This window comes from Xiphias gladius, chromosome 11, assembly GCF_016859285.1.
Source record: "Xiphias gladius isolate SHS-SW01 ecotype Sanya breed wild chromosome 11, ASM1685928v1, whole genome shotgun sequence".
NCBI lineage: Eukaryota > Metazoa > Chordata > Actinopteri > Istiophoriformes > Xiphiidae > Xiphias > Xiphias gladius.
This window is the reverse complement of record NC_053410.1, coordinates 11,702,301-11,729,336: the sequence shown is the minus strand read 5'-3', so window position 1 is coordinate 11,729,336 and position 27,036 is coordinate 11,702,301. Positions and strand designations below refer to the sequence as shown.

General features: G+C 39.9%; 2 protein-coding genes across 7 annotated transcripts in view; one reads left to right on the top strand and one right to left on the bottom strand.

The window, feature by feature from the left end:
• Nucleotides 1–54: 54 nt before the first annotated feature.
• slka (STE20-like kinase a) lies at nt 55–23,641 on the bottom strand. Of its 3 annotated transcripts, XM_040138668.1 has the most exons (19): nt 23,050–23,641; nt 18,257–18,421; nt 16,046–16,094; nt 15,336–15,485; nt 14,307–14,379; nt 13,721–13,915; nt 13,410–13,491; nt 13,048–13,179; nt 10,507–11,739; nt 10,279–10,409; nt 9,654–9,777; nt 9,028–9,207; nt 7,067–7,159; nt 4,448–4,577; nt 3,558–3,682; nt 3,266–3,460; nt 2,528–2,653; nt 2,057–2,170; nt 55–1,909 (listed from the first exon to the last, which is right to left on the bottom strand). In XM_040138668.1, the coding sequence occupies exons 1-19, from the start codon at nt 23,197–23,199 to the stop codon at nt 1,763–1,765; spliced, it is 3,594 nt and encodes a 1,197-aa protein (XP_039994602.1). In that variant the 5' UTR covers nt 23,200–23,641; the 3' UTR covers nt 55–1,762. The 3 variants fall into 3 exon arrangements, with proteins under 3 accessions (XP_039994602.1, XP_039994603.1, XP_039994604.1); XM_040138669.1 differs by lacking the exon at nt 7,067–7,159 and having other exon boundaries at nt 60–1,909; XM_040138670.1 differs by lacking the exons at nt 55–1,909; nt 2,057–2,170; nt 2,528–2,653; ... (1 more) ...; nt 3,558–3,682; nt 4,448–4,577 and adding an exon at nt 4,587–5,701.
• Nucleotides 23,642–24,175: 534 nt separating this feature from the next.
• LOC120796191 (SH3 and PX domain-containing protein 2A-like) overlaps nt 24,176–27,036 on the top strand; it is a 52,502-nt gene continuing 49,641 nt past the window's right edge. Inside the window, exon 1 of one of the 4 annotated variants that reach the window (XM_040138672.1) lies at nt 24,176–24,255. In XM_040138672.1, coding sequence (XP_039994606.1) covers nt 24,226–24,255 — 30 coding nt within the window. In that variant the 5' untranslated portion in view covers nt 24,176–24,225. Of the gene's footprint in view, nt 24,256–24,284; nt 24,487–25,734; nt 26,437–27,036 lie in introns of those variants that run through there. The other 3 variants (XM_040138674.1, XM_040138673.1, XM_040138671.1) reach the window with 3 other exon arrangements.

Below are 27,036 nucleotides of genomic sequence, written 5' to 3'. Positions count from 1 at the left end.
TTTGTATGACTAAATTTATCTCAAAGGTGTTTCAAGACAGTTAAAATGTCAAATAAACAGTCAATATTTTATTTACAACAAAAACATTTCCATTTGTAAAGACACCTTAAATACATTTGATCTGACATCAAAAATGCATATACTAAGAATATCCATTGTGTAGAATGACAACTTAATGACACATTTAAATGCTGTAACTTAACAAAATAAAAAAATATTTGAAATCTATGGGGTGTATGGTGTAATTCACACAACACAGTCTCCAATAACCCCAATAAAAATCCAGCATTCATGACAAAACACTACTCAGTGTTAATGTCAGCATACAGAAATTATAACGTGCATTGATGATATGCAGTGGCAAAATAAACTAATCAGGTATCTTTATCTTGAAATAGGTCTCTTTTTGTTAACCATCAATACTTTGCTTGTAAAATACAGCGAAGGACATCTCCACACACATTGAAATTCATTATAGTTATAGATACAGCATTTTATCTTTCACACAACACTGGTCTCAACAAGAGCGAAAGCTCACCATAAAGAGTGATTACAGCATCAATATATCAGGAGTATGCGTTTAGAAAACTAGATGTGGTCATAAAATACTAAGGGCATATTTGAAAAACAAGGTAAAATTATAAAAAATGTTTAAACAATTTTACTCAGTTTGGAGTTTGAATAGGCTTGGGTGAGACGAAGGTGACTCGCTGTCAAAAATAAATTGACAGTTTACGACTGCATATTTTTTCTTTAGCTCATGTGGCAAAACAGTGCAAATCAACAGCTTTACATTCCTTTAGTATCCATTTGTGTATATACTTCACAACACTGCTGAAAATGACTCCCATAAGGAAAAGAGATTTATTTTATATATATAAAAAAGGATTTCATCATTGAAGAAACAGGTCACCTCTGTGTTTAAATGGAGAGGGGAATGTGTGTTGGAGAGTACAACACTGAAATGAGAGTATGTGCTAAAGCAATTGTTTTATTATTGTTGATTCATCTCTCAAGACTCTAAAATCCTCCTGGTAAGCACAGGATCTGATTAAACTTCATATGTAGGTACAGACTTGTAACATTTCACTCATTTACAACACAGTACATTCCTTTTCATTTTAACTCACAGCCTTATGATCCCAAACTGGTGCTATTTTTGACTCTCAGGGCAACAGATACTGTGCACATACAACTGCACAGCCATAACAAAGTCCACTGACTCATCAGTACATGTCCCTTTGAACCAGCTCCACTTTCCATGCAGCAAAACAAGATCTCAGAGTTGCCTTAATCACCAGTTTAGAAAAAAAAAAAAAATAAAAAATCTCTCTACAGTTAATGATTAGGGGTGGAAATGATAACCAGTTACTTAAGTGCAACACATTCAGGGGACACTCTTTTTACTGCAAGCTCTAGAAAACACAGGGAAGTGCCTAAATGCAGAGAAAAAGAATATATGAGGCACTGGAGATCATTCATACTGTAGCAGGCTGTGCTTAGAATTATCTGATAAGCATGATTGGCCTTAGCTACCAACTGCAGACTTTAAAATGTTTAACATGCTCAAAAAAGTGCATATTATTCGTCCGACTATTTCTCAACAAGCTGAGAAAAATTGATTAAGGGCGTGTGTAGGCACATGCTCACTTATGGTGGAATCGAAGCAGTGAAGACATTTTCGTGTTTATCAGCAATGGTCAGAGAAATGATGTTGCTCCGCCAGGAAGCGTCTGTGAGCGCAGCACAGACAGAGATGAGGCTATAAACCAGAGTTGTGCAGGTTAGGGATGGGGTAAAATTTGGATACTCGGCTCTGGGTGGTGGGGTTAAGGCATTCGGATTCACCGCTCATCTTGAAGAAGACCTCCTGCTCCTGGAGCTTCCGTGTGAACTCCTCCTCCAACGCCTGCAGGGGGCAGCAGATACATATATATAACAGTCAACTGCCTCAAAGGTTACATGACAAAAAAAATTTGAGCTGAAGGAGCTCAACACCAAACATAGTATGAGTGCAGACAATTTGTAAGAGTTAAGTTAAGAATATTAAATCTACCTTCTTCCTGGGTCTGAGCTTCTCTCTCCACTCCTTTATCTCTTGGCTGTGCTCCTCATCCAACTCCTTCAGCTTTTGGGTCTCATGTTCAATCAGAAGGTGGCATTTCTCATTCTGTAAGAAAATGGGGGTAAACACAGGATTAATGTGTTGAATCAATGAATAGCAGCTCCTGTACTCTTACTCCTTTGTCTGCATTGGAAAATTGCAGATAATACTTATAAGTATTATATACTTATAATACTAATGTCGCTTTGCTTTTATTTATTTTAATTTTTCAAATCAGCATTGTGTCTAAAGATCAAAATCGTTTGCGCTTATTGTTTTTCTCATGATCTTTCTATAGTCACAGTCCACTATTTATAATCTAGGAATTAAAGCTTGTTCTCCTTCTGCATCCATAAAATGTGGTGCAAAACACGTAAACACATAAAAAATGCGCGTGTGCCTGTGTGTGTGTTGTACTCTCACCTGTAGCTGCTGCAGCTCCCTGATGTTTGAGTCACACTGCAGCTGCAGATCTCTCATCTGGTTCTCATGTTTCTGGTGTTGATGGAGCCTCTCGTTCTTCTGCCTCTTTTCCTCCTGAGAAGCAAACTGGACAAGACAGACAAAAATACAACAGGAAACTGTTATTGGCAATTTCCTCAAACTCAGAACACTGCACCAAACAAAACTATTGAGTTGTCTGTCCATTTGGTAGAAAGTCGTATTTTGAAAATTGGTCTAGTCGTGCTACAGGCAGAGCTAGCACAGAGAATGACAGAGTGGGGATTGTGCAGAAGGAAAAGTGCCATTAGGTCCATTTCAAACATGTACTACACCTATTGTAACAACAAAAATCCTACTTTTCTGTATCTCTGTTTTATGTTTTATCTCTGTAAGTGTCAGGCAATGCCCTATTTTTACCAACTGCTTCTTACTGCCTCCAAGATTGTGCACTGGTTTTATCTGAAACAACATGTTGAGGATGACGGAGCCAGGGAAGCTTGTAAAATGGTGACTGGAAAGTTTCCGGTTTGAGATGTAGACAGGCTGAGATAATTAAGAGCACTGTGTTTGTATTGGGCAGATCCGAGGTGTGACTCCATGCCAGAGTGACATAGTGTTGCTAAAAAGAGACCATGCGTGTTGAGTCACTCCTTCTTAAATTTGACAAGTAGAAATTGTAAAACCGCAGCAGCAGGAGTCCACACTCAGTGACTTTACCTGTTTTATCCGTTCTCTCTCCTGCTCTGGGGTGACAGCTGCAGTGGCAGTGATGCGGAGGCTCTTCTTGAACATGGCCATGCGGGTCTTGGCCTCGCTGCGCTGGATCTTGGGCAGACGAACCCGCTCTTGAGTCTGCTTGTTCTTCATCTCCTCTATCAGCCGTTGGTTGTAGCGCTGCATCTGCTCCATCTCCTGTAGAACACACACACAAACATAGTTTTGAGTTCAGCAGGGTTGTTTAAAAGAGGGCCATGCATTTCTTCATGCAGATTTCTCTCTGAGCTCTTACTTTTTCATGCCTCTTCAGCAGCTGGTGTCTTTGCAGGAAGTACTGGTCTTTCAGCTGCTGCTTCAGCTGCTGATGCTTCTCCTGCAGGTGGCGCTCCTCAAGCTCCCACATGGCTGCCTCTCGAGCTACAAAACGCACATGTGCACATTTCAAAGACACACAAAAACATCACACGAGGCCACGTGAGTGTGAGCTATCACACATGTACGTGCATGTTAGCTAGGGACTAGTAGAGTGATGAAAACAAAAACACAGACAGGCAAAACTGTCAGCAAGTTAGACAAGCTGTAACATGTCCTCTCAAACAGCGCATCTCATTTGTCTGCATGTTGAAGTCGGTATTTACGCGCTGTTGGCAAGAAAAGAAAGCGTCACTGACAAACACTACCTTTACTAAATGGGAGTGAATCAAAAGTTAAAAAAGGATCAGGGCTTTTCTTCCTTTCAGGCTGCTGTTGGTTTAAACTTACACAAGAAGCCTGAGCTGAGTTGGTTGCTTCAGAGGTAATCGCATCACGTTTCCTTTTTTTTGGTCAAATTAAACGATAACGTAGTCTTAGCATGAATTAATAGTAAAAATGTGCTGATTCTGTGCCTTCAGCTGAGGAAATCAGAACCAAATGTGTCACCACGTTTCTCACCAGCACATTAAAACACCACAACAGCATGCTTCATATCAACTGATGATTTCACCAATGTAAAATTCACTGTGAATGGTTGCATGTCTCACGCATGTTTCAAGTCTCTACAATCTGATTTTCATATCATACTAAAATGAACCGAAAGTCGTAGTTTAACCAGTAAATTTAAAACACTGGTATGCTTTTTGAAAAATGGTAAGCTGTAATGTTAAGCAGTGTAGTAAAAGTAGTTCTCTCTCTGGCTCCTACCTCTCATCAGCTGCTGCTTGTGGTTGAGGCAGTCTCTCTCAATAGTGGCAATCTCCAATTTATGCTGCTGGATGATTTTCTTTAGAGCTCCATCCAGGTCTTGCTGCTGCTTCTGTAGGAACTCCTGCTCCTGAGGAGCCAGAGAGGAGAGCATTGAGAAACAGCCAGAGGAAGCCATGGGGATCACACAGAGGGACAGCCAAGAGCAGAGAGAGAAAGCGGAAAAAAAGTGTCACACTGCCTGAAATAAAATAATAATCTAGTCAAGATATCTTCTTCAAGTTTAGCACAACACAGAGCACTAAGATGTCACATCATCAACTGTAATCAGTAGAAGAGACACTCAGAGATCATGAATGGCAACGATCCACAATGGAGTAGAAAAGAGAAAGAAAGAAAAGTTAACACTTCAGAAGAGATTCAGATTCACAGTTTTATGTAAGACAACATCTACAATGACATTCATATTGTCCAGAGCCCAGCTTACATTATGCCTGACTCATTGCATAGTGACAAATTTTCTCTTTTATCTTTACACATAATCTGAAAAGATGTATTGGTCTATTCTTTAGATTGCTAATACCTAGTTGGTGGCAAATTGTAGGTTATGTGCTGCTACTACTTAACTATGATTAGGCATAATTGATCATATAATCACACAGACTTCACTTTATCAGTAGAAAACCTAGGTAACATTATTATTATACTACTGAATCCAAAATAAGATGGTTATAATGTGATACCATAACCAAATTATGCACAATACCAGTGACTTTTACATCCATCCTGTGAGGCAGTTAATTTGGACCTTGGCGGACAGACAAACATGGATCCAGACAGAAGGGGATCAACAACTACACCACACCTGGGACAGAGCACTGTACATGTTTACTCCCAGACTCTATGTAGTGTGATGCAAATATGAATAAAACCATACAAAATACACAGACTAGATGTAGAACGTTTGTGGATTGGTTGAGGAAAAATACTGAGCAGGAGAAAAAAGAGAGCCACTGCACAAACACAGTGATGACAACACTCAAAAATAAAACACCACCCATGCTTACATGTGTAATTCTTAAAGTAAAACTGAACCACAAAACTACCCTGTCACTTAACTTTGCACACATCTAAGTATGGGCCAGAGACGGAGAGAAACAGGGTTGGAGTGGGGGGACTTACATCCTGCATCTGAGCGTTGAAGAGTGCGCATGAGGACAACTGAAAAGACTGTATCATAACCTGGGCCACTGCCTGCGGAGGAGAGCACACAACGCACTCGCCCTGATCAGGGACAGACAGCACACAGCAGGCTGAGGATTTCTCTCACACACACACACACACACACACACACACAAAACACAAAACACAAAACACAACACCACACAACACCACACACACCACACACACCACACACACAGATTCTTCCTAAGTTATGTAATAGATGGCCCTTTCTACTTTGGGAATGTCGGTGAGTCTAATGCGCACAGCACAGTTGTACATAATTGTTAGGAGGAAGTAAGTTAATTAGTTATTAATACTCTTCTCATAATTCCAGCATTTCAGTTCAATCCAGCTTGCAAAAGAGCAGTTTTGCTACTTTCCATGCTACTGGCTCATGGAGTGTTAATTATCTGACAGTTACCTTTAAAAGAAAAGAAGGCCTTTGTCCACACGACTACATCTAATTCATAAAACAGGAAGACAAGTTTGGAAAAAGCTTTTAGCGCAGATACCTACTGAGGAAACAAAAGCGGTGTCTGCAATCGCTCCCTCGTTCATCAATTCACTGTGTCCTACATGATAAACACTCAAGGGTCCTCTATGGTGAGAAGCAAATTGAGAGCGACACTAATGAATCATCATTATCTGCATCACCACTGTGTAACTGTAACTGTAATTTCAGTTACAGAAATCAATGAAAAACTGTCATCACAATTTCCCAAAAGTCGACCAAGTTCAAGTGCGACCAACAGTTCAAAACCCAGAGATGTTCTCTTTATTATCAGTTAAAGGTTGTGTTGTACATTATATTAATAGGTTTTTCTAATTTTTTGTCCTCCCTATTTAATTAAATGAGGGAGGCAGATTATTAGAAACCCCTCTCAATATAAGGCAGTCCAGTAAGAAAACACTATTATGACCTATGACCTCAATGCTAAAACATATAATAGAATTAACACCTCTTTGACAGTAAGTGAAAAACACAACAGATCAAGGTACTTAATCACACTGACGCCAAAATTCGGCGAATCCAATATAGTCAAAGCAGTTCTGCTCATTGATTTATATCTTTGCCTATAATGGCAGTGTAATGGTATGGTAAAATCTTGGATGGTTGATAAATTTCTATAGTCCCATGATTTATATGTACTGTCATGTTGCTCACCACACCTAAAAGTCATACAATACAAGTAAAATGTCTGAATGTTATTACAGAGCACCAGCTGGAAAATAAGGAGCGATTACAGACACAGCGATTCTTTGTGTTTGTGTGCATATATGAATACCTTACATGAATGATCAAGGGAATAAAGAAAGAGGAAGAAGGAGAAAGAGAGAGAGAAAAAGTAACCTCATACCCTTTGACAGAGTAAGAGACAACTGATGATAGTTTACCTCTGCAGTCTTAAGGAGCGATAGGTCCTCCTTTAAGCGTTTCATGAGCTCTTTTCTCAAGTGTTTGGGTGACTGTCCAACTTCCTGTTTGACCTACAGTGTGTGTGCAGAAACTTGTAGATGCTGTATATTCTGAAAATCTAACAAAGCTGGCCAACAAGAGTAGAAGACATGCACGGCCACACTTTGAGAGGAGAGATACTGCATCCAGCCACCAACTGATTTAAAGTCAGCATGCTGAAAACCCACCGCCTGCGTGTGATGTTTCTTTGAACTAGTCAGTCAGTCTTTTGATTAGTAGTTTTTCAGAGCATGTCAGAACTGTCAGTTTAACTACACAAGTTAGAATCATGTCAAGAAAAAGTCAAAGGAAAGATTTGACTGCTACGTGGCAGAAGATGTTAGTCTCAAAAACAGCTCCCTTTGTATTACTCTGCGTTTGATTAAGTCCCCCACAGCCAGCAGGAGGATTATTTTGACTCTTGAAATTAAAAAAGCAGAGTAACTGAGTTGGAATCATCTGGTAACTACGACCTCTGAATGTTTTAACAGTCCTGACTTGCGGACTGCGCCTAAGCTCTCAATTTATAGCTGAATGCATGAGACTTAATATTAAACATAAAATGCTTGAAGTCTCCGTATTCAAGACTAAGGCTGCAACTAGCAATTATTTTCATTATCAGTTAATCTGTAATTTATTTTCTCGATGAATTGATCAATTATTTGGATGGGAAAAAAAGTGAGTGAGGCTCAACGTGGCCTCTTCATATTGTGTGTTTTGTCCAATCAATAGTCCAAACCCAACAATAGTCAGTTTACTATCGCATAAGACAGAAAAATGCAGCAAATCCTCAACATTTGAGAAGTTGGAACAATGTGACATTTTTGCTTGAAAGGTTACTTTCACAATGAACCATTTATCAAAATACTTGTTGATTTACTCATTGATTATTTGATGCAGCTCTAGACTATTCCATATCAGTTACTCTGATGCAAGGCTTTTAATATTTCCCCAAAATGAGCCCTACACCACTTGGAAAAATCTTCAAAAACTGGCCATCACATGACCAAAGCCACCTCACACACTCATACAAGAGACATGGTTAGTTAAAATACACAGTGACAGTACATTTTGGATAAAGAGTTACAACATTGCAAAAACAAAAAGTACAAGAAAAAAAAACCCTACACATTTTATCAGTAAATAATTGCTTATATTTTTGCAGCTAAACAACAACAAAGCTGAGGGCTGAAGCAACCACTTAAAGCCACCCTGCAATAAAATCATTTTTTTTTGTACACTGAAAATATACTCTAAGCGGCCGGAAAGCAAACTGCGAAAAGCCCAACAACCACCAAGGCATCATAATGCAAAATGGAGGCCAAATAGCAATACTGTCATAAAAAAAGCCGCATTAAGCAAAAACACAAACTACAAGCACTCCCAAAACATCCAACAAAGAGCTTAAGGCTGAGAAGCAGAGAAAAAGGCAGAAAAGACTAGTAAAGACCTAGCATGTACTGTATGCATATTAAGCCCGGCACACCATCATTGTAAGGTTTTAAGCTTAGCCTGAGACTGAACTTTTATTAAATAGTTCTCTTAAAATAGCAAATAGACTCTGTAGCACAGAATTGCTACAGAGGCAACCAAAAGACTTGAGGCAGATTAATAACTGATACAACATGAAGCTTGCAGCATCTAGGAGAAAGATAACACAGTCTGTCTATTGCCATCATTTGCACACATACAGTACCAGGCAGAACAGCATGGCACACCACTCCCATAGAATTAATATGACACAGCCAAGAAAGCCGCTGGCTAAGTTGTTGAACACATGCACCATTAAACAGCTCAAATCTATGACATGCAAATGTTTAAGACCCCAAGCTCCCCAATTTAAGAGCTGATTAGCCCCCTAAAGGCACTTCCATGCAGAAACAGTCATGCATGACCATACCTCTTTCTTGCGGTTTTTCAGCATGTTTTGGAACTTTGAGAGCTCCTTGTCTTGATCTGCTTTGATACGTTTGGCTTCGTCCCGGAGCCGGCTGGTGTGATCCTGCTCCAGTCGCTCAATGGTCTGCTTCTGCTTCTTCTCAAGATTTTCCACTTCTTGGTCATATTGACGCTTCTTAGCCTGCACAGACAGAATCAACAGACACTGGCATCAGCCTAGCAAGATGACTATGAGTGTTAATAATATCAAAAGATTAATACAGATAATCAGCCTATGAGTTTGTTTGAGAGCTATATAGCTTAGGAGGGAAGGGAAAATTAACTGTAAAAGACATCTATATGGATTCATATTAAGATGGATATAAGACAGTAGGGCAGACTCAAATTAAAGTTTCTAATATTGACCATCACTGATTCAAGTAGTGTGCTTCACAGAAAGAATCAGAAATATCTTCACAGAAATACTAAATGAGTAGATGATTAGTGATAGAGACGGACAAGTGTTTAGCTTCACATAAGTCCCTCCATTAGATTTAGATCAGCTTTTGAGATGAAACAAAGTTGTTTCCTAGGAGCTAGCAAAATCAAAAAACATTACACCAATGCGGTATCAACAAAGTGACTCACAGCAGTTTCCTGTTCAAAGCGCCGGTAGATCTGCTCTCTCTGCTGCTGCAGCTTGTTGCTCAGCTGCTGCTGGGCCCTCTGCTCCTCTTTCTGCAGGAGGCGCAGCTCTCTCAATTCCTGCCGCCTGAGGAAACCACACCAACAATGCAAACTCAATAGTTTTTTTATTGATGAAATATATTTTTTTCCACTCAAAACTTTTATTTTTCATTTCTGAGATGGAATGTTATGGTTGCATTTACATTTTTTTCCTAGTAAGTGGGAAAAGATTCATTGCAACATTAGTGTCCCATTAATGTTGAACAGGAGACTATTCTTTTCTCGCTTTGATAAATCTGGTCTTTTTAACTCTGTGCATTACTGATATTAAGGTGAACCCTACAGAAATTGGTCACACAGCACTTGTATAAACAGTCAGAACAGCATTTCTCATGTCTTTAAAAGGCAACATGGGAGATAACAGTAATATAATGCACCAGTCATCACGAGAGATAACCCATCTGGCATTTGTAAAATGCTGTGGGAGTTGTGAAATGAACGTGAACTATTTAAGGCAGTCATGTTAAATAGGTCATGTTCCATATTTAAACCAACAGTATGGCAAGCAGATTGGATACAGACGTACCTCAGGAACCTCATCTCCTCACTCTTGGTGTCATTATCGGTCACTATCTTTGATGTCGTAACACTGACCTCCACACCATCGACCATGAACTTGCGTGTCTTCTTCAGAGTCTTCTTCTGACGTTTTGACTCCTACAAATGAAACAGGGATGTTTTGGGGGCAGAAATTATTAAAATAGTGTCGATTATTTAACAACTGAGGTTGTAAGTGAGGCACAGATTATGTTACCTGCAAAGAAATAGAGCCCCCTTCTTTGCTTTTGGACAGGAAGCTGGAAATTGACAGATTGAGGTCAAGGCTGTTGCTATCAGCAGCAGAGCTGCTTCCAGAATCAGAGTCCTTCTCCACATCTGGCTTGATCACAGCAGGGCTTCCTTGCTCCATCTTGGTTTCAGATTCTGTTTCACTCTGTGGGACAGAGATGGCACTATTGGAAGTGCTCTCATCGGCACAGTTAGCTTTCTCCTCATCCTCCTTCATAGGGATGTCTTTAGATGTCACCACTTGTTCTGAATCCTCAGAGGTGTCCTTTACTTCATCACTGACTCCATTTGTGGATTCAGTTGATGCCTGTTTCTCCACTTCAACCTCCTCTCTGGTCTGATTCTCTTGTTCAGGCTCCTCTGCCTCTTCATGGGCCTCCTTCTCAGGCTTTTCCTCTGGCTGACTTTCAGTGGTCTCCTCCAACAAAACATCAGTGGAGGACTCGTCCACACTTGACTTTGTGTCTGTCTCTCCATTTATATTTGTGTCCATTACATTTGATTTTATATTGTCTGTGTCTACATTTACATCTGTGCCATTATTTCTGTCCTCTGTCACTTGGCGTTGAGGCATCTCCTCACCTGGATCTTTGCTTTCTTCTTCTGCCTGTGCTACTTCTCCTGATATAGATTCTGGTTCGTCTCGTGTTTCGTCAGGTTGCTCTTGTGATTCTGTGGATTCTTCTGTTCCTGCTTCTTTTCCTTCCTCTTCTTTCACATCCTCAGGCTTTCTTTCTTCTTCTGTTACTTGAGTAGGTTCCTCCTCAATTTTCTCTTCATGTGTCTCCTTCTGTTCCTCCTCTGTTTTGTGAACATCTGTGGCAAGTTTTTGGGTATCTACAGGTTCTTCTGGCTGTGATACTACAGGCTCAGCAGGAATCTCTTCACCTTTACCATCTTCTGGATTAGCCTCTGTAGGATCTTGGGAGACAAAGTCCTTGGTGGGCTCTATTACCCCAGAGGCCAGGTTTTCATTACTGGCATCATACACCTCATTGAATATCTCCTCCTCAGTCTTGTCTACCTCACTTGTTCCAAGTCCTTCATCAGAGAGTTTATCACTGGTCCGGTCCTCAGCAGGCTCTGCCTCCATCTTTTCCGTAACAGATTCCAATGTGGAATGAGTTGGTGGGACTTTGTCATCCTCTGAGCTGGCCACACTCGCATCTGATGGTGCTCGCTTGTGCCCAGGAACAGCCTGAGTCAACAGTCAGAAAAATATGAAAATCACAATATGTCATCAATGAGTGATAGAATAGGGCACAGCACTGTCTTTCACAAAGATATCAACAATGCCTGTTCTGAGCTCCTGCATATTTATTTACTCATATTTTTTATATGCCCATGTGCCAAAATGCATGCAGCCTGCTGCATTTGCTCCTGTTTGTTTTTTTTATTTTTCCAACTTTTTAGCTTTGTTCTTTTTGTCATTCTTCTTTAAATTTTTATTTGTGACTTATTTAGGCTGCACCCTCTCTACACATGCTAGTAGAGAAAGAGCTGGTCTGTTTTTTCACCATGAATACCAGCTCCTTTTTTGAATGCTATCATTCAGAAAGGCTACCATTGCGCAGCAGCTCCACGGTTGCATTGTTACACCAGGGACCAGCTGATTGTGCTGAAGCAGGCCGGCATGGCGACCAGAACAATGGACACCCCTGCAGTAATCAGAGGAGGTCTCAGACGATGCAGAGGTGGAATGAAGTGATTAGGGATGAGAGCTGGGTCTAGACAACAGAGACTGTTAGAGAGGAGTGTGTCTCCCTTCTGTCATCATGGGCAACGTGAGATCACTGGACAATAAGATGGATGAGCTAGCAGCCCTAGAGAAGAATTGGAGGGACTTCCGTGAATGTGGTGTTAATGTGTTTCACAGAGACATGGCTGCAGGAAGTTACTCTGGATCCCACTGCTACCATCAACGTCTTTCAGATGGTTCGGGGCGGACAGGATAAAACGTTTCTGCACTAATGACATTGAACTGTTAGCTGTGGGGCTACGTCCATACTACATACTCGGGGAGTTCTCACACGCCATCTTGGTTGTTGTTTACATCCACCACTCCGTTAACCCAAAAACATGTGATGTCATCCACTCTGTTACTGTGAGAATCCAGACTCTGCACCCCAGTGCTTTCTTCATGATTCCGGGGACTTTAACTTGACAAGACTCTCCCCACTTTCACTCAGTTTGTGGACTGCACTATTAGAGGGGATAAGACCCTGGACCTGCTGTATGCTGATGTTGAGGAGGCCTGGGGATTCTACCTCACACATTACTTTTTGTACTTCTGCATTTGTACATTTTTCTATTCACTTAATGTGTATTTAATTATTATGGTTACTATTTATAGTAGTTTTTACCTTTTACTTCCTATTGAAATTATAACGAAGCAATTTCCCTTCAGGGATCATTAAAGTTTTTCTGATACTGATCATTTAAAAAAAAAAAATTGTTTGGGTACTATTATGTTACGGTATATACATACATCAGTAAAAGTACATACCAGAGGTGTATCAGGCTCTTCCTCCTCCTCCTCCTCCTTGCTGTCCTCTAGTTCCTCTGTGACTTCAGCTTTGGCCTCGGCTATGAGCTCTCTAAGAGGTTTGCTATCAGTTACACTGGTGACAAAGGGATGCTACATAGATGGACATCAAAATGAATTAGAAATCTTTGTCCTTCACAAACTGTCAGGCTGAATCAAATATAAACTCAAACAGCAAAATAGAAAATGACACCCTTTAATATCTGACACATTCAGATTCTTTACATACGTGTGTATACATTCTTTGGGTTAAATCCTGGGCTGTGTAGATGGTTGTGTAATGAGAGATAACAGTAGGGTGTGACTGGAGTAAGGTAGCTCACCTGTAGAAGCTGTACTGAGCCCCACCTATTGTCCACATTCTTATCAAGTGCTTTCCGCAGAAAGTCATTGAATTCTGGTGACCTTTCAAGAATAAATAAAAAAGAATCAGTTTGTTGGCCACGTAACAAAGTTTTGTCCCTGCGCCCTGCTTTGTGGAATTAAATTAATACAAATCTTCCACATGTGGCCATTCAGTTAAGCTTTAACAATTAACCGCGCTTTACCAAATTAAACAGTCAACATATCTTTATCTCCAATCCGGAAACATTCCAGTGCCACCTCTCTAGTTATCACCAGCGCACCATCTCACCAGCGAGAGGGATGCATGAGCGTTGGTGGCTCGGACTTGGCTATTTTCAACAGCACTCTCATGGGATTCATCTCGTGGTTTGGTGGCTCAATCTGTGCCAGCTCTATCAGGGTTACCCCGAGGGACCAGATATCGGCCTTGTAGTCGTATGGACGATCCTTGGATGTTTCGCACATTACCACTTCTGGGGCCATCCTGCAAAATGACAAGTGAGTTTGTAAATAGCATTAAGCAAATTCTGGGCCGCAAGTGAATGTGGGCTTTAAGACATTGTTTGATATCTTTCTGACTCCTTAATGACAATTCCTTACTTTTCAAAGGGAAAAAAGACAATAAAACTGTACGTATGGGCATTTTGGTCTGGGGTTCGAAAGACAGGAAGCCTGCTCAGTATTTAAAGCTGAGGTCATCCAGCTCTTTAGCAAATCTAAATTGCCCAATGAAGCTTTTTCCATTATCCCACACTCTATGACAGGTTTTGTGACACTACACAGAAAAATCATTAGCCCAAACTATGGGACACACTAAGACAATTATCTGATTCACAGGGGTGAATGCCCTCTTGTATCCAGGCTGCATGACTCACCAATACGGAGTGCCGATGAAAGAATCTCTTCTCTGTAATGTCTTGGTATTTTTAGCAGACACCCCAAAGTCAGCTGAAAGTAGAAATGAATTATTATACTTTTCATCAGAGAATCAAACTAAACCGTATAATGACAATGTGAATCGACTGGAATAAATGATACAGAATAACATTTAGCACATTTCTACTGGAGCAAAACAGTTACAGCAGATTTCTAACCTGCTTTCAGCTTTCAAATATGAACCCCATAAATGGGCACAAAAACCCATTCATAGCGCTCTTAGAGTCCATCATCACTGCCAGCACTTCTGTTACCTGTGCAACTATTTCAGCTTACTCCCTTTTTCTCGCATCACCTACAGTATGTACACATTAGAGGGACAGAGAGCTCTATCATTAAGTCCCTGGTGACTGCTTGTTAATTATTTTTTGTCAGGCTCCGTCATGACCGTCTGCCTACAGAATATGAATCATCAGGGAGACAGCAGCTATGGATGCTACAACAGCACAATACCTTTACTTCTTAAAATGTATGTAACCAATTTCAGTGTATCATCAACTCCAATACATAAATGGTGTATAAAAAATGTAGTTCTCTCCCTTTATGGCAACAGTAAACACATCATGTCATTTCGTAACCTTTTTAAGCTTGACACCACATGAATAACTCATTCCAGTTTATCAAATGTAAACAGAGTGCTGTGCACTTGTCCTCATTATCCCCAAAGTCACATAGCTCTGCTGGTTGCCACAGCACTGATGGCAAAGGGATCCACAATTTACTTTACTAATTAGCTTTTTAAGCCTATTAGCGTTGGCCCTAAAGAAAGGTTCAGAGTGGTCACCAAGGACATTCATCTGAGACAGAAATCACCAAAGAATCATCTTTGTTCTGTGTACTATTCTAAAGTAAGTATCTTAATGTGTGTTTAGCAGTAAAATGAAAAATCTTTACATGCTGAATAATCATTCACTTTTAGTGAAATATTACAATGGCAAATGCAGCAGCAAAAGACGAGAGATTTTTACCCAGTTTCACATCTCCATCCAAGGAGAGGAGAATGTTCCCGGCTTTTAAGTCTCTGTGGATGACCTTGTTCTCATGGAGGTAAGACAAAGCCTCCAAGGTCTGCTTACACACCACACGGATCTGGGGCTCTGTCAGGGGCCTTTCCAGTTCTATGAACATAAACATGCACAGAGATAATTTATACATCACATTTTCCGGATCATATGCTGTTATTGTAAATTTTGCAATGCACTTTTACAAACACAGACTGGACCATTTGAATATACGCATTAACATCAAATGTGATGGCCAGATGGTATTCAATCGCAACTGGCGGACGAAAACTCCACCCTTACACCAACGAGCATGTATGACTGGACAAATCTGGGGGAAGAAATTTGTTTTAGGTGAGTCAGACCACAGAGTAGAATCCATCTACAACCACTGTTTATCGAGGTAATTCACACATGAGAAAAGCTTGTGAGGTGTTTCTTCAAGCTTCAAATAAAAGAAAGAAACAGCAGGCAATAGAAGCGGGCTAACCACTCCTTGAAATCCGAGCTACAATAATTACACAGTTGGAATGGCCTCTCCAACTTGGGAGATGGAAAAAATCCCACAGAGGCTTCTGGGTGGAATAAAAAAGAGTTGGCACTTGAGGATGGAGCAAAGAAAAAGCTCCAGAACTTTATAGTGTTTTTCTGTTTCCTTCAATGAACGAAGGACTTACCCAGCATGATGGCATCGACTGCGCCACCCGCACAGAACTCAATCAGAATCTGCATTGGTAAAACAAAAGAAAGTGGAACAATAATTAATGTGTACTGTGATGCAATGAAGTCCCAATTTCACTACTCTCATAGTACATCATTTGCTTAAAGGAGGAACTGTTATCCAAAGCGGGCAAACAACATGACCTTTATAGGACAGACATCAGCCTTCCTGTTCTGTGTTATTGATTATGTTGTGGAGGCATTCTAAGAAGAAAATCAATCAGACACTAAATATCCATACTGAGCATCCTCTATAGGCACATCTTCTCTTTTCCATTTCAGTACAATCTTTATGTTTGTTGGATCGAAACATCAGTGGAGGTTCTATGTGCAAGTAGGTGACTGGGATCCTTTCCTTATGGTTTCTTATGAATTCATATTCGTTAGAGTGTAAATGCTTTGTGTGTAGGTCTACATGTGACTCACATCCAGGATATTTCTTCATACATTCTGATGAAAAGCCATCTTCCTCATTCTAGTAAACAGTACAGTATACTTAGGAGATAAAGCCTTAAGCCAGAATTCTCCTTTAAGTCAATATTTAATATGCAGTACAGAAACTTTCACTGTTGAAATACAGACAGTTTGATCACTGCCACAAACAACAGTTCCATCTATTAATATCGTATTTAAACCACAGTATTTGTACTAAAGGAACATGTGAGAAGAAATATTCTGAGGAAGTAAACCAGTGATTATCTTCATACATGTATCAAATGCAGAGTGCAAGTCTTTATAAAAGATTACCACTTAAAATTATGAGTTACACTTGATTATATAATACAATACACAGCAATGGTGCTTTCAACACAGTATAGATCTTGTGACATGCTTAAACCAGGTGGAATGCTGTAAAATAATATGAAGACTATGGATTTATCAATTCACAAAGCACGTTTGAGTTTACTATACGAAGCCACAGTGCATTAGATGAACATTACACTGTTCTCTAATACTGCTATTGAGATGTAAAACTATCCAGCTCCTGACCTCAGTTGTAATAGCTGATGTAATATACCCGACCACCACTTCATCTTTATTGGCTTCACCAGCATGTTACTTGGCAGCTCATGGTATCAGATGATAGAAAAAAAAAAAAAAAAATCAAATCAAAGCTACAACTGAGCACCACCCTCTATTCATGGACTCAAACAAAGAGGAGAAACCAAGTGGTTCTTCCTGTTCTCTGTGACAATTTATTGCGCTGTGGGAATCTCGATTGTAATTTACATTCTGCTGGCTCTGACAGGTGTGTGCACGAATTCAAATCTGCTAGTCATGATCTCAGGTTAAATTGAACATCATGTATATAAAAATAAATCCTCTCCTTTTTAGCAAAACATTGTCCTTGATAAATTTTTAGTAGAAAAGAGGAACATATTATATATTCACTCAACACCCAACACATGCAAAGCACAGGCAGTTACACATTCAACATGCTGCTTAAAGATGGAGGCCGGAGGGACAACCTGCATGCAGCTCTGAATTATTCACAGGCACTTTCTCCAGCCACCAAAACCACTCCATTATCTCCCCATAGATGTGGCAAATCAACAAGGGATGGTCACATGACACCCCCTGCCAGGACCTAATTGCTCTGGGGCCTCTTACTGCACACAGAGTGAGATCTACTGACCATGTATTAAAACTGCACTGCAACTTAAGTCTCTGGTCACAGTCAAATAGCCTGACAAGGAAGCAGACACAGGACTCTTTTAAACACGGCTTCAGAGAATTTTACTCTTTTGTCACGATAAAGAAACTATAATCGTCGCTTACTATTTGTGGGAGAGCAAGAATAAGGTCAAAAATGGGGACGTTCAACTGGAAGTCATATGTCCAACTGTTAACAGAATATGCCTCAACCTGTCAGTCAATCCTGTAGTAAAGCACACAGTCCTGGCCTCATACTGACCTCTAACCATGTCACATGATCGTTTTTAAACTCTTCAATTGTAGGTGACAGGAAAAAAAATGCAGTGCTATAATCCTTTAATCAAAAGATATAAGTGTTCTTTAAGAAACAAATAGTGGCTTGTGATGAATGTGTGTGTCTCTATGCGTGACTAGTTCACTGTCTCTGTGTCTCCTTGGCTTTAAATCAATTAAAACACACACACACACACGCACGCACACATGCACACACACACTGGCACTTGCTTACTTACCCAAAGTTTGCCTTCAAAATAAAAGGCATCCAGCAGTTTGACAATGTAATGGTGGTTGCAGGAGGCCAGAATGTCAATCTCTACCATGTAATCCTCTAATTCATCCTCTGTCTTTGTGTCAATAACCTTGGCAGCAGCGAGGGTCCCATTCTGCTTATTCTGAGCCTGAAAGCAAAATTTACAAAGACAGAAATAGGAATTATAGAGAATTAAATATTTTTACAACACAAAGGAACCAGAACAAAGAGGGGGACTGAATCAAATGAATACTCCTGGTTGAAATTATTGGCACCCCATAATTTTAAGTACAGAATTTATAATATCTTCATAAATGAATACAAAATAACCAATTTTGTATAACCAAAATATTTTGATAAAATGTAATGAAGGTTACTGAAAAAAAAGAAAATTTAAAAACTTTCACAATAGTGAAACACTACAAACACAAAATGTACCCCAAACATAATTATGGGGACCCATCACTAACTCTTGGTTGCAGAACCTTTTGCGACAATGAAAGCCGCTAAATGTTTCTTATGGCCATCTAGAAACTTCTTGCACCGTCTGCTGGTAGTTCCTGCCACTCCTCCATTGCTATGCATTCAAGCTCTTTTATGTTTGCTGGAGTCCTTTTTGCAATGACAGATTTCCGCTCTCTCAAAAGGATTTCAGTGGGATTTAGGTCAGGACTCATTGCTGGCCAGTTTAAAACAGTCCGTCTTTTCATTTTCAACCATTCTTTTGTGTTACTGGATGTGTGCTTTGGGTCCCAAGGCCCAAGACCATTCCCTCAAACATAATTTTCTGACACTGGGTAACACATTTTGCTCTAAAATGCCTTGGTAATCTTCGGATTTCATCATTCCTTTGATAAATTCAATGCCTCCAGCACCAGAGGTAGCAAAGCAGCCTCACGGCATGATAGAATCCCCACCATGTTTTACTGTAGGTAGGGTGTTGTTTTCCTTATGGGCTTCATTTCATCACTTATAAACAAACTGATGCACTGCATTCTCAAAGAGCTCTACTTTGGTTTCATCTGTCCATAGATCATTACCGTAGAAAGACTAAGGCTTATTAAAGTTTTTGCAAACATTAGTCTTGCCTTTTTGTGCCTTTTTTTCAAAGTGGTGTCGACCTTGGCCTCCGTGTGGCATATGGTACAGGCTGAAACCACCACTCCAGGTTGGTCCAGGTCAGCCTGAAAATTTCTTGCATGGTGTTTTTTCTACAATCTGCACCAACCTTTGTGGACTTCTCTCATTGAGTTTCTTCTATACCCCACATCCTGGAAGCGTCTGAACAGTTTCATGACTGTGAAACTTCTTGATAATATTATGAACTGAGATCAAGATCTTTGGCAATTGCCTTGTAGCCTGTGGAATTGCTATTTTTTTCGATAATTGCATTTCTGATGCTCTCAGATAGCTCATTTGTCATTGCCGTTGTGAAAAAGAATCTGGAAACAATCAGCTCCTTATTAATCAGTAAAACCATCATTTATTGGTTAATTCAGTTCATGTGAACACTGATAATTAAGTACAGGTGAGCCTTATTAGTTTTTTATTCTCCTCAAGGAACTAATTTTAATTGATTAAAAGGGTGCAATAATTGTATCAAGTGTACATTTTATGTCAGCATTTTTTATTTCACTAAATGAAAGTATTTTTTGTTTTTGTTGTTCAGTAACTTTGGACATTTGATTAAATATTGTAATTATACAAAATTGGTTAATTTGCATTTATTTCTGAAGATATTCTAAATTCTGTACTTTACATTAAGGGGTGCCAATAATTTCAACCAGGACTGTATATTGGTTAATATATTTATGATATTGCTGGCACTGTAGGGTAACTACTCTGGATGAACATCCATCAACATTAACAATTTCATTTAAGACAAAAGCCATTTTGGTGCTAGAGCAATAAACAGTGGAACACTTTATGGCTTGTGTAGCTGAGAGCAACCTCCTTGAGGATCACATCTCTATAAATACATTTTACAGAGACTTTATGATAACATGTTGTTATATATTGTAAAGGAAAATTACTGTAGTAAAAAAAACCACAGCACGAATCTTAGGTCAAAATATTTAAAATACGCCCCACCATCTTGTAACCTACTCTAACAAAAACTCATCTTGTGAAACTTGCTTACTTCCTCCTCTTCCTTTTTCTACCCTCTTGTCTTTATTTCCTTTCACTTTGACACATCTGCTGTAAGATAAAATGTGAAGTCACAATCGCAGTTTTTGAAGATTAAACCAAATAAGTCTATGATTTAATAGGTTTCTGATTACGGAAATGTGTGTCTATATTGGTAACAAATGCCTCAAAATCTTCATTCCCAAATAGGATGCATTCAAAAGACTAATATAAAAAATTACCACACACCCCGTCAAACAAGTAGCTGAGAAGTTATTTTAAGGCCCGCTTTGGACTTAATGTTTATGGTTACAGACACAATCTCAGGGAGTTAAGGAAAAAGAAATGGGAGGGAGTGTTAGGAGCAACTGCTGCACTGTGTCAGACCCTATATTTACACAGTTCTGACCTGACACACTCCCTGTCTCTTCCCCTTTGTACTGGCCGACGCCTGTATAGCGCAGGCCATCACTAATGCATATGTAGATTCAGTATAAGCCCAATGATGGAGAGCACGCTGATAATTTGTCTGTCATTGAGTTATTCAAATTGTGTGTTTGGCCTTTGGTCATTATGTACATGACATTTTAAAATTTTCCAAACTCTGCATACTGGTCTGTTTTGAGGGATGAAATTAGAGAGTTTGTGGATGTCATAATAATGTTTAAATGAGATGCATAACCATTTGTTCTTTATAAATAACCGAGGCAATCCCGCATTTTGTTAAATATTTTAACATTAGGAAATGATTTAACCTGTTTAATGGTGAATAAATAGTAATAATGATAAATCTCGCACAACCACTTGGCAGGAGGACTCAGCTTGTGTCTCTCATATTATAACATAGGTATATCAGTAAAACTATGAACTGGTTGGCTTTGTAAACAGAATTATGTAAGGAGTTCGTGTTAGGTCCTGACAAATGTCAATGACACGCCTCTTTGCTAATTAAAAGTCACAGTACAACCTGTGATGGATGTGTATGTGAGGTTCGGACTCTTCACTTTACACTCTCTTATGCAGCTGATTCACACTTTGCTGGCAGTCTTTATCATCCTGCCCAAATGAAGCAACTATCAAGAGCCTGTGAAATAACGTAACGAAATGTGCAGTCTGTGTTGATAGTAATCTGACCTGATGAAAATCAACCACTCCCCACCCCTTCCATGTGTGGGAACAAGTAGTCAGTGCTTTGCAAGGTCTATATTTATCCACAACTTTAGTCTGAGAAGGCATGAAAGGTTCTCTGGCCTTCATCACAGTTGGCTAATCAACTAATAAGACTTGGAGGGCAGCAAATGAAGATTTCTCGGCCATTAGCTGCATGATTTGACCACATGAGATCCAGGAAGGGATAACACAAGTTGCACAGAGAGAGAGAGAGAGAGAGAGAGCTGTTCAACAGTGATGAGTGCAATCAAACAGTCTTGAGCTGATGAAGAGATGAAGCTTCCTGTGAAACTAATTTCCACTAAAATACAAGTTCAAAGAAGTTTTTAAAAATTATATTCAAAAAAGAAAAGAAAAATGGCCATTTACCCTCCACTCAGAGACGAATACAGGTATATGAACAGAGCTGAATGTTATATGAACATTTTGCTGAGCATTTCACAAAGTAATCTCTGCCCAAAACAAATGGACACAAAGATAACATGGAGATATTAGCAGAGATTAAAGGTGGCGGATACAAAACCATGACTACTTTGCGATATAATGCAATCCTCAGGAGTAGGAAATAACCCCTCTCTGGCTATGACTCACTCAACAAAAACTGAATCTTACGAGCTCCAAAGAGGTAACGTTTTTTTTTTAGGCTATTTAATTCAATTGCATTATACTGTGCTGGTGTTGTGGGTATTTTGTCCACACCACATAATGTATAATGTACAGTATGTGTTGATCAGTCAAATAAACCATCAACCTGAAGTGACAAACTGTTAACCACTACAGTAAACCTACATTCACACCTTTGTACCTGTCACAGTGTATGGCATTAACTTGCCCTTGTCTTTGTAAACAGAGTCCTTTTTCACACATGGCCAATTCTACGTGTCTGGGAGTAACACATCTGTACGTTAAGGGTGCCTGCTCTCAGGATTCTTTTTAGCGTTTGTCTGCGTTGCCTGTGATTTCTCAGAGCAACCTCAGACTATCCAGTTTGGCATTTCTGAGGTCATTATTATTCTGTGAAGTGAACCACACCTTCACCAGCTTGACTGAGCCCAAGTGCAACTCAATGACATGGCAAAGTCATATTTATAACCTGACATTGTAACAGGGCCTACCTTAAATCTCCAAAAGGGAAATGCCCCTGACACAGTTACGTGTTGAATTAAGCTGTCACTAAACACAGCCCTAGGTCATGTATGTTTGCATTTCCTCAACAAGAAGATTTAGCTAAGTCGACAGGTAACAGTTAAGGTGCAGTATACAGTATGAGTGAACTGTCATAGCATGCATTTGAAACGAAAATTTACATTACTGAGGGTCTAGTGGCCTAGAGGATGTGGCCTTGACGAGGACTGGTTTTGTCACTGCTATCATTTTAACGTTATATCTTATCACCTGCATGCAACAACGTGACACACAATGGAAGCCAGTGTCTTAAGAAATGGGTTAGAAAACCCCAAGGCGGATGTAATACATTACCTTGTACACTTTCCCAAACGCTCCATCTCCCAGTTCCCCAATAATATCCCAAATTTCCTCCGGGTTAACGTCTCTGTGTACATGTTCATACTGCTTCTTCTTCTTATCAGGCCCTAACTTGAATATCTTCCGAAAATTGAAGAAAGACATTTTCTCGGATTTGAACTACACTGCTGTGGATGCGGTCTCTTCGGTTATTTCCGCCACGAAAATATAGCGGTTCCCTCCGACGCGGAGCTCAAATGTCTATCGAAATAACAGCATTCATGCGTTAAATGAAGGCGGACAAGCTGGTGCTGTAGCCATTCAGCTATGATAATGTCAATTATAACTTCCCTCGACGGCAGTTATTCACAATCACATCATAGCTAGCGGTGTTCAGAGGACGCTGGTGGAGGAAGAGGTGAGGGATACAGAGAAGAGTTCGCCCGTGTTTCCGTTTTAAACGACTGATATGAAATGAAACAGCGAATACCGACCATATCACCATACACGCCACGACATTTTCATCGTTTAACGTTACCCAGAAAAAAAAATGGACAGTCAAAAGACCTCACACTTCGGGTTGGCTGACCACACAGAAGTTAGCTGATCAATGTCAAGCTAGCTAAAGTAGCTATTTGGATTTCCGTTGAAAAAAACCTTCAAAATAAAACCGTTTACCAATGAACGGTTGTACAAGAGACTTTTTAGCCACTGAAATTGGCAAAGACAAAAATAATAACACATGTCATCGCAAAAAAGAGACAGGCAATGCGATATTAGCTGTATTTTGTGCTATTTTGTCGGCGTATTCAAGGAGAAATGTTGCTAGCTTTACAACGGCTGGGAGTGACCGTTGTGTTATTTTTTATTTTGTTTCGTTTATTTTGTTTCGTTACACGAAAATGCACTTCCATGGCATGTGTCGTACAGTATGGTCCAACGGCAAATTTAAAACAAAACAAAACAAAACAAAACAAAACAAAACAAAACAAAACAAAACAAAACAAAACAAAACAAAACAAAACAAAACAAAACAAAACAAAACAAAACAAAACAAAACACAAGAGATTGGATGCTTTTACGTCGGGCACTAAATATAGCGGTTTCCGCTGTCAGCTTGTCTATCAGTAGTGAGCTTGACTCGGTGTCTGTTTCCTGGATCTCCGGCTCACTCCCTCGACTCTACCACGCATGCTACTTGTCGTCATGAGGAGGAAAATGGTAGAAGTTGTTTGACGTTTTACTCCCATTTAGCCCGACATTGCGTTAGAATGAGTCAGATATTGCAGGCTTACTATCAGTTCAGCCATTTCACAGTGATTAAGCAGTCATGTAACTAAGTATATTCATTCAATGTGCTGTACTTAAGTACGAATTTGAAGTACTTGTACTCTATTTGAGTATATTCTTTGTACGCACTTTTATTTAGCTATACTTTCCTTAAGCTCAGAGGTAAATATTATGCTTCTTACTCCACTACAACTAGGTGACAATAGTTACTAGTTACATTACAGATGAAGACTTTGATTTTAAAACATATTAGGAGCTTATCAAATATGATGCTTTGTTATAGCTATAACTACCCAACAGTATGTACAAGTAGAGCTGAAACAACTAGTCACTTAATCTACTGAAAGTCTACTGACAGTAGATTTGGCAACTACTTGGATAATCGGTTTGTTGCGTTTTCTTTGTATTATTTTTAATAATTTTAATTATTTTCTAATCATTTTGAAGTTTTGACTATTGGTTATAAAAAAGCATTGTGAAGGTGTGTGAAGCAAAAGTGCTCATTATGTACAATGGTTGCTTTCAGTATGTTACAGTGTATACTGTTGGATTCTCTTCCAGTTTTACTTTCTTAGTTTGAAGCATTTCAGTTTTTTAGCTGGTCAAAGTGACTCTTATGTAAACTAATTTATATATTGTGCAGATAATTTTGTACCACATCATCAAATTTTATAAGATGATCATGAAATGTGTCAAATCTGAATCTAAAAAACAAGGAACTATAGCTGTCAAATAAATGTAGTGAAGTACAATGTTTCCCTTTTATAATATAGTAGAGTAAATATATAAAGTGGCATGAAATACTCAAACAAAATAAAAGTACGTCACAATTGTACATTAAATACAATACTTTTCTCCCCACCACTGCAGAGCACAAAACAAACCATAAAATGCACCACTGGCCCACATTTTAAACTAAGGGGAGGTCAAGTTTTGTGTTGTCAGCGCCCCCGTGTGGGAAGATTAACTTACACGTTATCCTCTGCTTCACATCCATGCTCTGACCTCCTCCACCAGGAGGGAGCAGAGTCATTTACCCTAAATGGCTTTGCTCCATATGAGTTTATGTGCTGTGGGGAAATCCTATAAGTACCTTTGAAATTAGCGTCGGAGGTGGACGGTAAAAGCGATATGCTATGTGACAGCTAAACAGACAATACGTATGTTTCTGCATAGCGGTCACGTATTTTCTTCTTGCTTGTTTTAGGCATACAAAGCTGTTTTTCTTGAAGTTAAAAATACAAATTCTGCATACAGTGGTTTTTCTCAGTGATTATTGTCACAAGGATGTAGCCTGTCAAAACTTCGCACACCAGTGCATATCTCGGTACTCGTGCTGTGCCTCTAGGTCTTAAATAAAATCTGCCTGGCAAAAAACCGGTTTATTTTTTGCACAGCCTACGGCAGAAAGTAGGAGGAACACCCGAAGGCAGCAAATGCTATTCTCTTCTGCGTCCAGTTTTTATGCAGAGGAAGATGTGCTTTGAACAAGTAGGCTGTCGGGAATGTTCTCCATACTCTCTGCGGTTTCCATCTTAGGAGTTTGGCACAGTGCTGCACGCGAGAAAACAAGAAACATGTCCCAAACGGTCTGACTTCCCTTCCTCCAGGGTTCCCGTGCGTCGGTGCTCAGCCAGCTGCAGCGGGACCCGCCCCGTATATATGGACTTGCGCTGCCCCTCTTTCCGTAATTTGCTGAGGCTGTCCAGCCCGGCCCCTCTGGAGCGGGGAGAAGACCGACCAGACGCCAGTTCTGCTGCGTTGTCATGTTTCACGAGAAGTTCAGAGGCTCCGAGACAGCGCGACACCATCATTCCATGGGTGCAACCAAAGCCTGAACACGGAGAGCCCTGCCCGCTCCCTCCCCATTCCCCCGCCACCCCCAACAACCCGCTCCTTCTAACTTTTGCTCCTCTCCTCAGTGTACTCACAAGGGCAGTTCCCTTATGGACTTTTGATACCCAATATCGTTTTTATGGGTAACTTTCCTTTGTACTCTTTGTAGTATTTCTTGGTGCAAGTCATATTTGGTCTGTCAAGATGCAGCTCCGTACGGTGCTTGACGTTAATGTCGTGGATGTGCAGAAGAGAAGGAATCCCTCCAAACACTATGTAAGTTGTCTCTTCATACTGATATCGTCTTCTTGCCGTAAATTTGACAAATGCAAGCTTCACAGTACGTCGGATTTGCACTGAAATTGTAGCCACGCTAACGTCTCTACGGAGGGCAGCGTAGGGCTGCAGGGCCACCGCTTTGGTCCGGAGCGAACTATCGAAACAACTGTTATGGATTCGCCAGGAAATTGGTGGTATCCATAAGGATGGATCCCAGTGACTTCACTGACTCCAGAATGAGGGTCACATTAGTGGCTCCGAGTAAAATGGGAATGCATGGATGACATTTTATGTTTTGCTTGTCTAGTGATCCTCTGATCCTCATGTTGTCTAGCGCCATCAACGGGTCAAAAGTTTAATTTGTACTAAATTTTGGTTTGTGTTGGTTATGACCTACTCCTTGGAAAAATAATATTTCCATGAGCCTCTGCTGTATTTTGTGTTTTGTGCTAATCGTCAAACATTAGCATGCTGACATGCTTAACTAAGATGGTGAATATGGTAAACACATGGGTAAAAATTAAACCTGCTAAACATCAGCATGTCATCATTGTCATTGTCAGCATTTTAGCATTTTGCACAAAGCAGCCTGTGCCT

Bases quoted from the DNA above. Each gene is read 5' to 3' on its own strand.
- slka (XM_040138668.1), bottom strand. From the start codon at position 23,199: ATGTCTTTCTTCAATTTTCGGAAGATATTCAAGTTAGGGCCTGATAAG. The intron at 9,208-9,653 runs GTGAGTCACTTT...CTGTCTGTGCAG, and splicing joins GCTTTGAACAGGAAACTGCT to GCTAAGAAGCGTCAATATGA. The intron at 7,160-9,027 runs GTATGGTCATGC...CACACACTGTAG, and splicing joins TGAAAAACCGCAAGAAAGAG to GTCAAACAGGAAGTTGGACA.